This window comes from Myotis lucifugus, unplaced genomic scaffold, assembly GCF_000147115.1.
Source record: "Myotis lucifugus unplaced genomic scaffold, Myoluc2.0 scaffold_4, whole genome shotgun sequence".
Classification (NCBI taxonomy): domain Eukaryota; kingdom Metazoa; phylum Chordata; class Mammalia; order Chiroptera; family Vespertilionidae; genus Myotis; species Myotis lucifugus.
Window position 1 is genome coordinate 4,749,141 of NW_005871052.1, and position 17,764 is coordinate 4,766,904.

Consider the following 17,764-nt stretch of genomic DNA (forward strand, 5'->3'; position numbering starts at 1 on the left):
TGTGGAGGATCCGGGAAGAGACTGGACAAATATTGTGCACCTATGGATGAGGACAGTGAGGGGGTGAGGGCGGAGGGTGGGGTGGGAACTGGGTGGAGGGGAGCTAAAAAGAACAACAGCAACAACAAAAAGCTGTAGAAACTTCAAGCAAACGATACCTTTTAGTGTTTTACTGCCCTGATCACTTTGCCATAGTTCTTTGTTCTTATATTAAACTAGGGGCCTGGTGCACGAAGAATCATGCACGGCAGGGTAGGGGAGGGGAGGGAACCCTCAGCCTGACCTTCACCCTCTCCAATCTAGGAGCCCTCAGGGGATCCATCTCCAATCTGGGAGTTTCTGTCTGTCTTTGAAATCATATGAGCGAATTGTCTGAGACCCCCAACCCAGTTTGGTTTTGTGCTCACAGAATAGTAGAGGTCTTTTTTTTTTTTCTTTGCTCCATTGGTGGAGATTTCCTAGAAGTTCCAAGATATCTTCCTTTTAATTTTTCCTCGACACTCTGACTTTACTTATGTCTCTCACCTTTGCTTTCCCTCCATCCCCCACCTGCAACAGTAACTTGCTCCAGGCTCACTTTGCTCTAGTATCTAGGAGATCCCACAATGCATCTGCCACCAGAACTATGATTCCCAGCATTCCTGGTGCTCCCCGCACTGGGAGCGACCGAGGGAGCCACAGCCCCCCAAACCTCCAGCTCTTCTGCTCTGCTCTCTGCCTGGCGACCGAGGGAGCCACATCCCTCAAGCTGCCGGCTCTCCCCCTTCTGCTCTCCACCTGGCCCCTGTGTATGCAAATTAACCCACAATATTTGTCAGATTAATTTGCATATCCACCCTGATTGGCTGGCGAGCATAGCAAAGGGATGGTCAATTTACATGTTTCTCTTTTATTATATAGGACTAGAGGCCCGGTGCACAAAAATTTGTGCACTCGGGGGGGGTCCCTCAGCCCATCCTGTGCCCTCTCGCAGTCTGGGACCCCTCAGGAGATAACAACCTGCCGGCTTAGGCCTGCTCCCAGGTGGCAGAGGGCAGGCCCAATCCCTAGGTGCAGCACCTGGTCGGGGTCAGAGCAGGGCCGATTGGGGAGTTGGGGCGCTGCCCCCTGTCATGCACAGAGCAGGGTGGATCGGGAGGTTGAGATGCCACCCCTAGTCACGCTCAGGGTACAGTCGATTGGGGGCTTGGGGCACCGCCCCCTGTCACACTCAAGGCAGGGTCGATAGGGAAGTTGCGACGCCACCCCCTGTCATGCACAGAGCAGGGCCCATCAGGGGGGTTGGGTTGCTGCACCCTGTCACACACAGAGCAGGGCCCATCAGGGGGTTGAGGAGCTCCCCCATCATGCACAGAGCAGGGCCCATCAGAGGGTTGGGGAGCTCACCCCTGTCACGCACAGAGCAGGGCCCATCAGGGGGTTGAGGAGCTCCCCTCTGTCACTCACAGAGTAGGGCCGATAGGGAAGTTGGGGCACTGCCCCCTGTCACACACAGAGCAGGGTGGATCAGGGGGTTGGGCACCGCCCTCTATCACCCACAGAGCAGGGCCGATCAGGGGGTTGGGGCACTGCCACTGTCACACTCAGGGCAGGCCCGATGGGGAAGGTTATGGCTCTACCCCATCACACACAGAGCAGGGCCCGTGGGGCCGGGAGTTGGGGTGCGCACCCTGTCACACACAGAGCAGGCTGATCAGGGGGTTGGGGCACCGCAACTGTCACACTCAGGGCAGGGCCGATGGGGAGGTTATGGCTCTACCCCATCACACACAGAGCAGGGCCCGTGGGTGGGGGGGTTGGGGCGCCACCCTCTATCACCCACAGAGCAGGGCAATCAGGGGGTTGGGGCGCAAGACCTGTCACACACAGAGCCGCAGTGGAATCAGGGGGTTGGGGAGCTCCCCCCTATCAGGCACAGAGCAAGGTGATCAGGGGGTTGGGGCGCCTTCACCTGTCACAAACAGAGCAGGGTGGATAGGGAGGTTGTGGCCCCGCCCCTGTCACACACAGAGCCGCAGGTGATCGGGGGTTTGGGCGCTGCCCCCTGTCACACTGATCCCCGGTGCTGGGAGGCCTCGCAGCTCTGCTGATCCAGGTGCTGGGAGGCATATTACCCTTTTACTATATAGAATAGAGGCCTGGTGCATGGGTGGGGGCTGGCTGGTTTGCCCTGAAGGGTGTCCTGGATCAGGGTGGGGGTCCCCACTGGGGTGCCTGGCCAGTCTGGCTGAGGGGCTGAGGGCCGTTTTTAGGTTGGCGGGTGACTGAAGCTCCCAACTGCTCCTTTTTTCTTTCTTTTTTTTTTTTATTCTGGGCCAGCTTTAGCTCTGAGGCCTCGGCTGCTGAAAGCAGGTTTCTGGCCTTTGTTTACCTTCTGGGGTTTTGTTTAGCTTTTATATTTGCAACATAGTTGCTTAGAGTTGCAGCTGAGAGGCCGGCAAGTCAGGTGGGGAACGTTGGAGTCCGCCGTCACTGGAGCAAGCAAGCCTCCCTGTTCGCTTCAGTGCATGGCTGCCGGCCGCCATCTTGGCTGGCAGTTAATTTGCATATCGCCCTGATTAGCCAATGGGAAGGGTAGCGGGTGTACGGCTAATTACCATGTTTCTCTTTTATTAGATAGGATGTTGTATTCTGATCTACTTTCCACTCCACAGAGTGATCACTTAATATCATTGTTTGTAAATATGTTCAGAATACACAGACCTAAGTGGAAACGCTATTTGGCTCTGTTAAATGTATGGTGCTGGTGGTGTGTGTATGTGTGTGTGTGTATTGGGGGATTCAATAGAATGTCATATCATTTTGACTCATTTGACTCACTTGAGTGATACTGCCATTTTATTTATTTCTCCACCAATTATGTTCTTATCGAATGTATTGTAGGCACCATTTATTTGAGAGGGAGGAGAAGATAAGTAAATTTTACCAATGTAAAATCAAATGAAGTTCGGTTAATAAATGAATGAATACAAACCATTTATATAATTAGGCTATGCAAATGGGGTTATCTGTTGGTTAATCTATTATAACTGGTGAAAGTCAATTATATAGAGCCATAGTATAGAAAGTCAGTCCCTTCAATGTAATGGGGTTCTGTTCAATTTCCAGGGTAAAGTTCTTTCATAAGTACTTTTGAACACATTGCAAACAATGAATTTGATAGTATTTGAAATAATAGGCATTTACCCATTTTCCAGTTGGCACAATGCTGTGTGTTTCATAGTGATTTTATTTCAAAAAATGTATTTAACCTAATAACAGAATGTCTGTAATGCTTTTTCCACACAGTGCACAGAAGCATGAGAGAAAGCAAAGAAACAGATACAAGAGCTAGTAGACAAACTGCAAGAGTACAAGTATCATCCATTTAAAAATAGTTTCCATCAAAAGACCCTGTACTATTCATATAACATTTTTGTCAACAATAAAACACATTTTCCAAAACAGTACATATGTGTCTCAGAATTATATAATGAGCAATAACATGGATAAAATTAATCTGGTTTCCCATATAGTCAACATTAAGGCAAGGATACACATTTCATTCAACTCTGGACATTTTATTCATCTCTTAGACACTCCATTAATACTCTTCGTTTACAGAAACACAAGTTTTTAGAAATATTTCAAAAATTTTTCTGTAAGAGATTAAAACTGGTGATGTGAACTGTAAGGCTAACAAGGCAACTAAAACATTTATGAAGCTATATTTATATTCACAGATTTCCTAAAGTGCTGAATTGTTTAATGTTAACATGCAGATCTGTCTACCTGACTTAGTGTAGGAAATCATATCAGCAATTTTACTGGGTGCTGGGCAACTATTTTAGATGTTTCAATTTCATTTCCCACTCAGTGACTATAACTCTTTTTACTGATATTTTCTTTAATGCTAAACAATTGGATTTGAATTAACTAAAACTTGAAACACATATTTAAGATAAAAACTTTTGGTTTTAATTTGTTTGCTAAGCATTGAATTCAGATCGTCAAACTAAATTTATTTTTATTGGATGAACTTTTTCACATCTAGTGAAATAGTATTGTAGGACTTTTCTCATATCCAATAGTTATATTTCATCTGGTCAGTGACTTGGACCATAAATAATTTAGGTTTACTTTTCCTTGTTCATTACTTAGTGACATGTTTCTGGCTGGAATTATTAGAATAACTGCTTTAATTCTTTGCTTCACAAGTTGAGACTTTCACTTAACATACAGAAAAACTTTAAAGAAAAAACTTTCTAGAATGCTTTTTAAACTAGAAGGGAAGTTACAAACAGTGATTTCACTCAATATAAACAGAAACTATGTGAGATGAAATAATTAGCCACAGCTGTCAAAGTGAATTTTACTTTCCAATTAAATCTAGTAACAGCATTTGGATATAAAGTAGATGTATTGTTTAAATATATGGAATTTGTTTTAAAACAGCAGAATATCTTTACTTAAAGATTTAGAGTTTGCTATGTCACCTCATGTTTTATCATTAGTCATTTGTAAATAGGGAACTTAAAGAAAAATTGAAAAAATAGCCATAGGATAATATAATGTAATCAGAATGGATTGAGATTTAAAAAATTCAGATAATCCATCAGGTTATTTTTAAGTGAAATACATGAAATATACTGAAAATTTTCAATAAATGTGATACTGCATTATAACTAATTAAGGTAAATCATCTATTAATAGTTTTATATTGTAATATTAATGTAATGCAATCTATATTGCAAATATAATGTAATATTAATTCTATAGAAATTAAAATATTTGTAAGTTTGTATACTTTGTCATATAATTTTATGTATTAAATCTAAAATTATATGTAGCTTTTGTTTTTTAAAACAGTTCAATTGGTTTTACTAACTGAAATTGAAATGCAACTTATTTAACTTTTAAAAATTTCCAAGAATTATGCAAAAGCACATAACAATGCTTAAAAATGATCTATTTCTTACTAAAACAAGTTAGCTTATAGTTTACACTAGTCTGAACTCTGAGTGATACAGTAAGCCATGTAAATAATTTTACATTTAGTTGACTAGAATTTCAGGGTTCTTAAAAAACTGAAAAGTTAATGTTTATCTCCAGAATCATGGCCTTTGAATTAAAGTGTTGTTGGTGTGCCCTAGTTAAGAGAAACCCTGAAAACATCAGAGATCCTAAAATTGGATTATCCACATGCATACATGGAAGCTTTATTCTCTAGAATGGGGCAATCTATGATCACAATTCTATATGAGTCAATAGTTCTGATATTTCCAGACTCTCCCTTCACTAGAAACTAAACTTGGAAAAGTGTCATTTTATCTTTTGGTAATATAAGCCATAGTAACTTTGTCTCTAGACTTCATTTCTTTCTTGCCTCTGATCACTGTGAGCAGAGAGGTATCATTTTAGCAAACAAGAAAAAGGTAGAAGAAATAAATGAGGAAATAAAAACTTGCTTTTCAGTAAAATTAATTACCTGCCCCCTTTTTGTAAACTGTCAGGATTACAATTTGTATGTCCCTTTTACAGAGGTACACTCCTTGACTTAGTAAACAGGCACTGAGTTTCATATAAATCTCTTGACAGCATATGAAATATGGTCCTCTACATTTCTAAAGCAGATAGCCTCTATGGCATGGTTTCTGTTTCAGGCTATATACTCTTTACCTAGAAGATGATGCCTTTCATGTTAAAGATATATTTAAGTGCTTTTAAAAGAAGTATATTTTTAACCTTAAAAACTGTTATAATTTTTTTACTAGCTGACACTATCTGAAAGCATTTTACCTGCTAATAAAACTATAGGAGATGCAATAAGAGATTTTGAGTTCACTGCCAAAACAACTATTGCTTTTCTAAAGCATTTAGTACTGTGTGTCAAAGCTACTTTAACAAAACTCCCAAAACCATAAAATAATTTATGTAAAAATCATTTTGTTCAAAGAGGTCACATGTAAGGCTTAAAGAACATCTCTTTCAATCCTCTTTATTCAAATATCCACTAATATATGTTTGGGTTGACAAATACTACTGGAGGGAGGTGAACATTTATAAAAGAAAAATTTTAAAACAGAAATTTTAAATTTTAATAGCTATCTAATACCAATTTTTATTAAAAATATATTAGAAGTGATTATTTTTCAATTTGGGAATGTAACCACATTTTATATATAAAAGTTTCATTTTTATGTTGTCCTCCTGCTTGATTGAGAGCAAAGGATAGCCTAGCTTAGTGATATTATCTATATATAAAAAAAGCCTGGAGATAAAACTATAGTTTCCTCTTTAGTAATATCATTCCCATTCAACAGGTTTGGATTGTCTCTCTTGAGAAATCTTACATGCCAATTGCAAGCTTTTTTTTTTTTTTACTATAATGGAAACACATGCATAAAATTTTACAAGGAAGCAGGCCATCCTCCCAGCAGGATTTAAAGCTTTAGGAGGATACGATAAAGAATTTGCTTTTTAGGGAAGAAGTTCAAATTCTCAATAAGACCATGGACAACAGTGTGGTGATTGTCAGGTGGTGGTGAGTGGAGGTGGAAGAGTATGGTATAGGGGGGATAAATGGCGATGGAAAAACATAAAATAAAATGAAATTTTTAAAAAAGCTTTAAAATTTTTCAATCGGACCAAAGGAAGCTAAGTGTGCACATGGGGGATAAGATATTCCCAAAAGCTTCAGAATTGTCCTATTCAGCATAAAATGCTACTATGGAAAATATTGAACCTTTACCTATAATTCATCACTAAAATAGTCCTTTTATTCTTAAATACTTTCCCTATATCTTTTGGTACTTTTTTCATTCTGTTAATATAGCATATACTCCTTCAGTTTTAAGTACATGCACTCTCACAAACTGAACACTTAGGGCAGAAAGATCACTCATTTTTAGCCGATATATTCTGTCAATAGATTACAAAATTTTCTCTTTAATGAAGCATTTATTAATTATTTGTCCCAAGCAAGGAGATGAACCCATGTTATACAGCCTCAGCATTGTGTGACTAATATTTGTATATATTTATATGTGTGTATATACACACATTTTAAAATATGGTTCTTTAGAAATATATTGATACCCAGTGGTGCTGTAGTACAAAACATCTGAAAAACATTAGTTATTTGAAAATGCCATATTTGGTGTACTTCTTGTGTCCAATACTATGATACAGAGAAGACAGATTAAGCACAGTCTGTAAATGACAAACTCAGAATATGCCTGCTGCATCATGCTGTGATGGAAAAACTTGGAATGGTTAATGAAAACTGACACGGAAATTCTTAAATCAGAAGTAAGTAAAAATATTGAAGTTTTCTGATGGCCTTATCTATATTCATTACGTCATAGCAAATAATATTTGTAATTTTCTTCATTATACAAAGAAAACACTGTTTTACTTCCACTGGTAGATTTGATAGCAATATATTTGATGTACTGAGTTGATATTTAGATACTGGATAAATATATGCAATTGCTGAGTAAATTAGTGTTATGGAAAAATTCACAGAGGAGGCACTTGAATGGCATGTTAGTACCTGATTTTTGGTAATGGCAAAATAAAAAGAAAATGCTTCATTTAGTTAATATTTCACTTATTAACACTGAATGTCTCCAGATATATTAACATGCTTCTCAGGTAGATAATGAAAAATGATAAATGCCATAACTAAAAACCTCTGCTTACTTTTTTTGCTGTTAGCCATTTAAAGTCTCTTTTTAATAGATGATGATAAACTTTCATATTCAGAGTTGATAATTCTCATTCTTTTCAACTTCTTTGGGAGAAAAATGAAGAAACTTATGTAACTGGTCACAGTATTGGTTGTACAGCCAGATGATATTATTCTGCAAATCTACAAATTAAATTAACTTAGTTGATAAATAACTAATGCCCAGTATTTTCCAGTATCATATTTTCAGTGTCCCTTCAAACTATAGTAGGAATTTGTATCTAACCCAATTTAATTGAAAAATAAAATAAATGGTTGCAAAGTCTGGGGTTCTAATGTCTTCTACATCAATTGTCTTTGAACTGAGTCATTTCTGTTAAGTATTGAAAATTCATTGACAGTATTCAACTAGAAAAAAGGCCACCACCTCTAATCTCTTCAGGTTTTCTGGTAGGTATAAGCTTGTATTGTAAATGTATCATTGCTTCTTGAAAGTTTCCATATAGGTTTTCAGCTACCAATGAAGCGAACATAAAGGAATTGACTGAATGTTGGCATTTGTCTTATCTCTGGATTGAAATCACGAGTCTGTTCTTTTATACTTTAATCAGAATGCAGGCATCTCTAATATATTTATCACAGCAAATCTGAAAGTCATTAAGTGGTAAGATTTGAAAATAATTTTAAGTGGTCCACAAAATTTGAAAGGTATTATAGCTAATAATCTTTGAAAATAATTTGAAGTGGTCAGTTCACAGATGATATTTTATTTACTATGATGTTATAATCAATGAAAAATAGTTGGTAACTCCATACAAATAATAATAGATCTTAAATTTTATGGAATTTGTAAACTTGCTTTTAAGAGGTGTTTAATTAAAGCAAGTTTCTGTTGCATGTGTGCTTTTTAAACCATACCATTTGGCACATTAGGGTGCCCTGGTAGGAATGGCCGAAAGAAAATAGGTGCTGGTGGTCCAGGTACTATATAAAAAGAAGGATACCCTCTCCTAGGAAAAAAGTATGGAGCAGGTTGATAAAAGCAAGTTACATTTTCTGTATTGGGTAGAATATTGTGTTCTCCTAGTACTTTTAAAGCCATATTGGTAATCATATCGATTGTCTGTCTTCTTTCATGACGCATGAGGCAAACGGTGCTTTCATCCACAATTCCACGCAAGGTCATAAGATAGTTATACTTGCTTTTTTCTTCACCTATGAAATGGTTGCGTAGGTATGATTCAATCTTCTTTTTCTGTTCTCCTACACCAGGAAAATCAATGAAAAATCTAGAGCACATGTAACGTTCAAGAGTCTTGATTTCTGCTTCACAAACTGGCTTAAAGTTTCGAACCAGCAAGTTGCTGTACTTCAGAAGGCCACCACCTCTAATCTCTTCAGGTTTTCTGGTAGATATAAGCTTGTATTGTAAATGCATCATTGCTTCTTGAAAGTTTCCATATAGGCTTTCAACTACCACAACAGGATATGACTCTTGGGTTAACTTAGCATTTTTGACATTGTAGAATTCTAACATGTTATCCAAACAGATTTGAAAAGAATCTACACTAAATTCAAACTGCCGTTTGAGTGAATTCACAAATTTTAGCTCTACATTCTTCCCAGTGTTGTTTGAAAGAGAGATGAGACTCCATCGATCGTGCTTATTGCAAATTTTGACCATCTTCTGCACATATGCCTCTTTCATGATCTGTAGAGTAATATTTTCCTTTTTTACACCTTTTGGTAAAAAATCAAGTAGACAACCTAGAACTACATCCTTAACAATCTGAAATTTTTTATCATTTGGTAGTTCAACACGAAAAGTAACATCCAGATCCTTATAGATGATTCCATTGTGGCTTGCAAGTATGTAACTTGCAATGGAACCGTTCAACCGGGTATCTTTAACAATAATTCCTTGCTCTATCAGTTGATCTTTGACAACATTTATGATATGTTTTGGTTTTACCTCCAATGTGGGGAAATTCCCCCTTCCATGAATTGGAATTACTTCACCTAACACTTGATCCAGTATTATAACTTGATCCCATGTCAGATTACTGAATCCAATTTCAGACATTTTGAAGTCAGTAGGTCAACTAGAAAGCAAGCAAAATATTGAGGAGAAATGTTAGCATCTTGATAGCAGTGTTATACCCAAAGCGTTTGAAAAAGTTAAAAATTGACTTGCCCTCAAAATAAATAACATTAAAACTAGGAAGTAATTATCAATGTATCTAATTGCAATTAAATCTATACAGGAAATAAAGCTATTTTGATTATGCCAAAATTGTTAGAACCATTACTGCATGCAAACAGGCACTCTCAGAGATTTGTTAGAATTATAATTATTTTTATGTAAAATGATGGCCTTTCTCATTATTTATTCATGTAAATATTATGATTGTGTTTGTTTGGTGTTATAAATTTTGTTCATAAGATAATCATAATACATCACTGAGGTTAACTGTCATGAATTTAAAGTGAGATCAAGATAGCATATCTGACAGAATAGCATAATGATGAAATTATGTTTAAAAGCAATATATAGAGAGATTAAAAATGGCGGCAGAGTAGGAGGATGCTGCATGAAAGTGCTCCCAGGAACAAGCTGGAATTACAACTGAAATACGAGAAGGCTTCCTGAATAATCAATGGAAATCTCACAGGAGAGAACCCCGATACCCAAGGACCGAAGGTGGAGCCAGCACAGAGACTGGTAGGAGGGGCAGAAATGTGACCCACAGAGGGGAACTGAAGTCCCAGAGAGATATCTCAGCCGGTGGTGGAGGGGGGGAGGTGCCACTGAGAATTCTGGGATCTAATCCCGGAGCTGGGCTCCCCAGCAGAGAGCACCAAACTGAGGAAGGTATCCACATAACATCAAGCTGTGAAAAGCAGTGGGGTGCTGTCTGCCAGGGAGTGGCAGCTGAAAGTTCAGGCACTCTCTAAAAGGGCCAAGGCACAAACATTCCCTGTGCAGCCACCCACCTAGTGCTCTGGCAGAGGGAGGGTGAAGTGGACTGGAGCTGTGAGAGCAGAAGCCAGCACTGGGGACTCGGGGGACAGAGCTCAGAAGGCAGACACCCCAAGTTTCCTCAGCTCAGTCATTCCCTCACACAGCCACATAGACATCTGCCTTACCTGGGGGGATAGACATCTGCCTTGCCTGGGGGGATAGACATCTGCCTTGCCTGGGGGGAAGACAGTTGACACACCCTATTGGAAAACACCTTGCCCTGAGGCCACTTAAGAGATTAAAAGTAACAATTCGAAGGAGTAGCAGCTGCTTGTGTAGCCCGCCCCCATCCAAGGAACAGCAGCCTCCTGATCACCACACCCTCTGTCTGAGGAACAGCAGCTGTGTGTGAAGCCTCCCCACACCAGCCAGAGGAGCCACCACAACTGTGAACAGCACCCACCAGAGGAGCTGCTACCAACTGAGGAGCATCTGCTATCACAACTACCTGAGGAGCAACCACAGCCTGAGGAGCCACTGCCACCCAAGGAGCAGCCACTGAACGACTCAACATCTAAATATGGCGGTACGATCAAACATGGGTAGACAAAGAAACCCCCAAAGGAAAGAAAACGAGGGCTTGCCAGAAAAGCAGCTAAGTGATACAGAGGCATGCAACATGACAGAAAAAGAATTCAGATTAAGGGTCCTAGAGTGCATAAACCGGATGGAGGAAAAAATCAACTTATGCAAGAAGCAAGAAGAAACAGATGAAAAAATCAATAAATTATGCAAGAACCAAGAAGAAATGAAGAGTGATATAGCTGCAATAAAAAACACCATTGAAAGTTTCAACAGTAGACTAGGAGAAGCAGAGGACCGAATTAGCGAATTAGAAGACAGGGAAACAAAACACACCTAAACTGAACAGCAATTGGAGAAAAAAATTAAAAGACAGGAGTAGAGCCTAAGGGAGCTATGGGACAACATGAAATGAAACAACATAGGAATAATAGGGGTGCCAGAACAACAGAAAGAGGAACAAGGGTTAGAAAACCTATTGGAAGAAATAATATCAGAAAACTTCCCAGAGGTGGGGAAGAAAAAAGTCACACAAGCACAGAGAGTCCCAAACAAAGTGAACCCGAAAAGACCCACACCAAGACACATCATAATTACCATGGCAAATGTTCAGGACAAAGAGAGAATCTTAAAGGCTGCAAGAGAGAGAAGGAAAGTTACATTCAAGGGATCTCCCATTAGATTATCAAATGATTTCTCAACAGAAACACATCAGGCCAGAAAATAATGGACAGAAATTTACAAAGTGATGCAAAGCAAAGGACTGAATCCAAGAATACTCTATCCAGCGAGGCTATCATTCAAAATTGAAGGGGAAATAAGAAGCTTCACAGACAAAAAAAGGCTAAGGGAGTTTATCACCACCAAGCCAGCAATGCAAGAAATGCTAAAGGGACTGGTGTAAAAAGAAGAAATAAAAAGCTCAGAAAGAAAACAGCCACACACAAAAAATAAATGGCTACAAACAAGTACGTTTCAATAATAACTTTAAATGTAAACGGACTAAGTGCTCCAACCAAAACATTGAGTGGCTGAATGGATAAAAAAACATGACCCATACATTTGCTGTCTACAGGAGACCCAACTCAGAAGAAGGGACTCACACAGACTGAAAGTGAAGGGATGGAAAAATATCTCTCAGGCAAATGGAAATAAAAAAAAAGCTGGGGTAGCAATACTTATATCGGACAAAATAGACCTCAAAGTGAAGGCCATAACCAGAGATAAGGAAGGCCACTTCACAATACTGAAGGGATCAATACAACAAGAATATATAACCCTGATAAACATATATGCACCCAATGCAGGAGCACCCAAATACATAAAAAAACTACTGGAAGATATCAAAGGAGAGATTGACAACAATACAAACACAGTAGGGGACTTTAATACACCACTGATATCACTGGATAAATCCTCTAGACAAACAATCAGCAAAGAAACAGCAATCCTAAATGACTCACTAGATCAGATGGACTTAATTGACATCTTCAGAACACTTCGCCCCAAAGCCATGGAATATACATTCTTCTCAAGGGCTCATGGAACATATTCAAAAATAGACCACATATTGGGTCACAAACAAAGTCTCCCCAAATTCAAGAAGATTGAAATCATACCAAGTGTCTTCTCAGACCATGGTGGCATATTAGAAATAAACTACAATAAAAACAACCCAAAATACTCAAACACTTGGAAGCTGAATAGCATGTTATTAAATATTGATTGGGTTACCACTGAGATCAAAGAAGAAATTAAAAACAACCTGGGAACTAATGACAATGAAAACACAACAATCCAAAACCTATTGGACACAATGAAAGCAATCCTGAGAGGGAAGTTTATAGCTCTACAGGCCTATCTCAAAAAACAAGAAAAAATGGTAGTAAATCATCTAACTCTACAACTCAAAGAATTAGAGAGCAACAAGAAAACCCCAGAGTGAGCAGAAGGAAGGAGATAATAAATATTAGAGCAGAAATAAATGACATAGAGACCAAAAAAAATATACATAAAATCAATGAAACCAAGAGTTGGTTCTTTGAAAGGATAAACAAGATTGATGAACCTCTAGCCAGGCTCACCAAGAAGCAAAGAGAGAGGACCCAAATAAACAAAATCAGAAATGATAGTGGCGAAATAACAACAGACCCCACAGAAATACAAATGATTGTTAAATAATACTATGGACAACTCTACTCCAACAAATTAGACAACCTGGAGGTAATGGACATATTCCTAGAAAAATACAACATTCCAAAACTCAATCAGGAAGAACCTAAAAATCTCAATAGGCCAATAACTATAGAAGAAATTGTCATCAAAAAGCTTCCAGCAAACAAAAGCCCAGGACCAGACGGCTTCACAGGGGAGTTTTACCAAGCATTCAAGGAAGAACTAAAACCTATCCTCCTCAGACTACTACAAAAAATCCAAGAGGAAGGAACACTTCCAAGCTCATTCTATGAAGCCAGCATCACCCTAATACCAAAACCAGGTAAAGACAACACAATGAAAGAGAATTACAGGCCAATATCCCTCATGAACATAGATGCCAAAATCCTCAACAAAATCTTAGCAAATCGGATCCAGCAGTACATCAGAAAGATCATACACCATGTCCAAGTAGGATTTACCCCAGGGATGCAAGGATGGTACAATATCCGCAAATCAATAAACGTGATACATCACATAAACAAATTGAAAGAAAAAAACCACATAGTCATATCAATTGATGCAGAAAAAGCATTTGACAAAACCCAACACCCATTTTTTTAAAATTAAATCTTTATTGTTCAGATTATTACATTTGTTCCTCTTTTTCCCCCCATAACTCCCCTCCACCCAGTTCCCACTCCACCCTCCGCCCTCACTCCCCGCCCCCTGTCCTCATCCATAGGTGTACGATTTTTGTCCAGTCTCTTCCCACATCCCCCACACCCCTTTCCCCCCCAAGAATAGTTAGTACATTCCCTTTCTATGTCCCTGATTCTATTATAATCACCACGCACAGTCTTGTTGTAGTTAAGCCTTGATTGTTGTAGGAAACACTGGGAGGATTTGACCTCCAGGCCAATTGGCTGTGAGAATCAGCTGTATCTACGGTGGGAGAACTTCTGTGCTGAAGACACCCTTATGAGGCAAGACTTGCTTCAGTGGGGCTTTGGTGCTCACTGAGTCTGCCCCCTGAGTGTGTCCCTTATGGATCTGAGGAATTGTAATTGGATGGTCCCACTCTGACCACTGGGTACACTGGCTCTTGGATCTAAGGAGGTGCTAATCTAGCCTCTGCCTGAGGCTACCCAGCAGAAGCCAGCTGTAAAGCAATGCAAGTTGCCCTGGGGCCTTGGGGCAGCTGCAGTTTGTTAAGTAATTTTCAGATTACAAAGGGCCGGGCCTTTCATATGTAAAAGCCTCGGTGCAGGGCTTGGGCTGGCAGGGTCCCAGGGGATCAACAGGGCGGGTGGAGCGAGCAGTATGGCTGCTCTCAGTCCTGCCCTCAGATGCCCCGGCAATCGCTGAGAGTGCCTCCGAGAGAAAGCTGCCCTCGAGTTCCGACCGATGCCAGACACTCCAGTTTCTCCCATATGAGTCTGGGTCCCCAGAGACTCGCCCGGAACTGGAGCTCAAAGCCTGAGACTCCCTCCCTATTGAAAAAGACAATTGTGTCCTCAGCCGCCAGCCCTCTCCGCATGCACCTCCGAACCTTTGTATTTTACTCCCGCACCGCACCTCCTCTGAGTCTCAGTATGCTTTTCTCTTTCCTTCTAGTTGTAGAATTTCCACTCAGCCAGCCTTCCTGTGGTTCTGGATGATGTCAGTTCTGTCTTTTAGTTGTATTTTTGATGTGGTTGTGCGAGGCAGCAATCTCCGGTGTTTACCTATGCCGCCATCTTGGTTTCTCTCCCAACACCCATTTTTGATAAAAACTCTCAGCAAGATGGGAATAGAAGGATCATACCTCAACATAATAAAAGCCATATATGACAAACCCACAGCCAACATCATACTCAATGGACAAAAACTAACACCATTTCCCCTAAGAACAGGAACAAGACAGGGATGCCCACTCTCACCACTCCTGTTCGATATAGTACTGGAAGTATTAGCCATTGAAATTAGACAAGAAGAAGAAATAAAAGGCATCCAAATTGGAAAAGAAGAAGTAAAACTGTCCTTATTTGTAGATGACGTGATATTATACATAAAAAACCCTAAAGACTCCATCAAAAAACTATTAGACTTAATAAATGAATTTGGCAATGTAGCAGGATACAAAATTAACGCCAAGAAATCTATGGCATTTCTATACACCAATAGTGAACTTACAGAAAGAGAGACTAATAAAACAATCCCATTTACCATCGCATCAAAAAAAATTAAGCTACCTAGGAATAAACTTAACTAAGTAGGTAAAAGACCTCTACTCAGAAAACTACAGGACGTTGAAAAAAGAGATAGAGGAAGACATAAACAGATGGAAGAACATACCATGTTCTTGGATTGATAGAATCAACACCATTAAAATGTCCATACTACCCAAAGCAATCTATAAATTCAATGCACTTCCCATTAAAATACCAACGACATATTTCACTGACCTAGAACGAATTCTCCAAAAATTCATCTGGAATAAAAAAATACCCTGAATAGCTGTAGTGATCCTGAGAAAGAACAAAGTAGGTGGGATCTCAATACCAGACATCAAGCCGTATTACAAAGCCACTGTTCTCAAAACTGCCTGATATTGGCCCAAGAACAGACATATAAGATCAATGGAATAGAATAGAGAGCCCAGAAATCGGCCCGAACCAATATGCTCAATTAATATTTGACAAAGGAGGCAAGAACATACAATGGAGTCAAGATAGTCTCTTCAATAAATGGTGTAGGGAAAATTGGACAGTTACATGCAAGAAAATGAAACTAGACCACCAACTTACACCATACACAAAAATAAACTCAAAATGGATAAAGGACTTAAATGTACGATGGGAAACCATAAAAATACTAGAAGAATCCAAAGGCAACAAAATTTCAGACATATGCCGAATCAATTTCTTCACCGATACAGCTCCTAGGGCATTGGAAACTAAAGAGAAAATAAACAAATGGGACTACATCAAAATAAAAAGCTTCTGCACAGCAAAAGAAACCAGCAACAAAACAACAAGAAAGCCCACTGCGTGGGAAAACATGTTTGCCAATGTCATATCTGATAAGGGCCTAATCTCCAAAATTTATAGGGAACTCATACAACTTAACAAAAGGGAGATAAACAATCCAATCAAAAAATGGGCAAAGGACCTAAATAGACACCTTTCAAAAGAGGACATTCAGCCCTAACTGGTTTGGCTCAATGGATAGAGCATCGGCCTGCGGACTCAAGGGTCCCAGGTTCAATTCTGGTCAAGTGCATGTACCTTAGTTGAGGGCACATACCCAGTGGGGAGTGTGCAGGAGGCAGCTGAATCGATGTTTCTCTCTCATCGATGTTTCTAACTCTCTATCCCTCTCCCTTCCGCTCTGTAAAAAATCAATAAAATATATTTTAAAAAAATAAAAAAAGAGGACATTCAGAAAGCCAAGAGACATATGAAAACTTGCTCAAAGTCACTACTCATCCGAGAGATGCAAATCAAAACAACAAAGAGGTACCATCTCACACCTGTCAGAATGACTATCATTAACAAATCCACAAATGACAAGTGCTGGAGAGGATGTGGAGAAAAAGGAACACTCCTGCACTGCTGGTGGGAATGCAGACTGGTGCAGCCACTATGGAAGACAGTATGGAGTTTCCTCAAAAAACTAAAAAATGGAACTCCCATTTGACCCTGTGATCCCACTTCTAGGAATATATCCCAAGAAACCAGAAACACCAATCAGAAAGGATATATGCACCCCTATGTTCATAGCAGCACAATTCACCATAGCTAAGATCTGGAAACAGCCTAAGTGCCCATCAATAGATGAATGGATTAGAAAAATGTGGTACATCTACACGATGGAATACTATGCTGTTGTAAAAAAGAAGGAACTCTTACCATTTGCAAAGGCATGGATGGCACTGGAGAGCATTATGCTAAGTGAAATAAGCCAGTCAATGAAGGAAAAACACCACATGATTTCACTCACTCATGGATAATAAAGACCATTATAAACTCATGAAGAAAAATAGATACAGAGGCAGAGCTGCCTCGAACAGACTGTCAAACTACAGCGGGAAAGCCGGGGAGGATTGAGGGGCGGGAGTGGGGCAGTAAGAGATCAACCGAAGGACTTGTATGCATGCATATAAGCATAACCAATGGACATAAGACACTGGGGGGGGGGGTAGGAGAGGCCGGGGGATTGTTAAGGGCGGGAAAAAAGGAGACATATGTAATACTCTTTGTAATACTTTAAGCAATAAAACAATTAAAAAAAAACAACAATATATAACATCTTTAAGCCAAAAGCATTTGAGAATTCATCATATATATTGCACAGAAAATGCAAATTATAATTAAAAATCTTATAAAAAAAGCATAGTTATGAAAAGAAATGTG

General features: G+C 39.5%; 1 protein-coding gene across 1 annotated transcript; it reads right to left on the bottom strand.

Annotated features, from left to right (window-relative positions):
- Positions 1–8,576: 8,576 nt before the first annotated feature.
- Positions 8,577–9,752, bottom strand: FAM46D (family with sequence similarity 46 member D). The gene has a single exon (XM_006082965.3). The coding sequence runs from the start codon at positions 9,750–9,752 to the stop codon at positions 8,577–8,579; it is 1,176 nt and encodes a 391-aa protein (XP_006083027.1).
- Positions 9,753–17,764: the final 8,012 nt, after the last annotated feature.

What these genes read in the sequence shown, in the direction of transcription:
- FAM46D (XM_006082965.3), bottom strand. Translation starts at nt 9,752, where the DNA reads ATGTCTGAAATTGGATTCAGTAATCTGACATGGGATCAAGTTATAATA.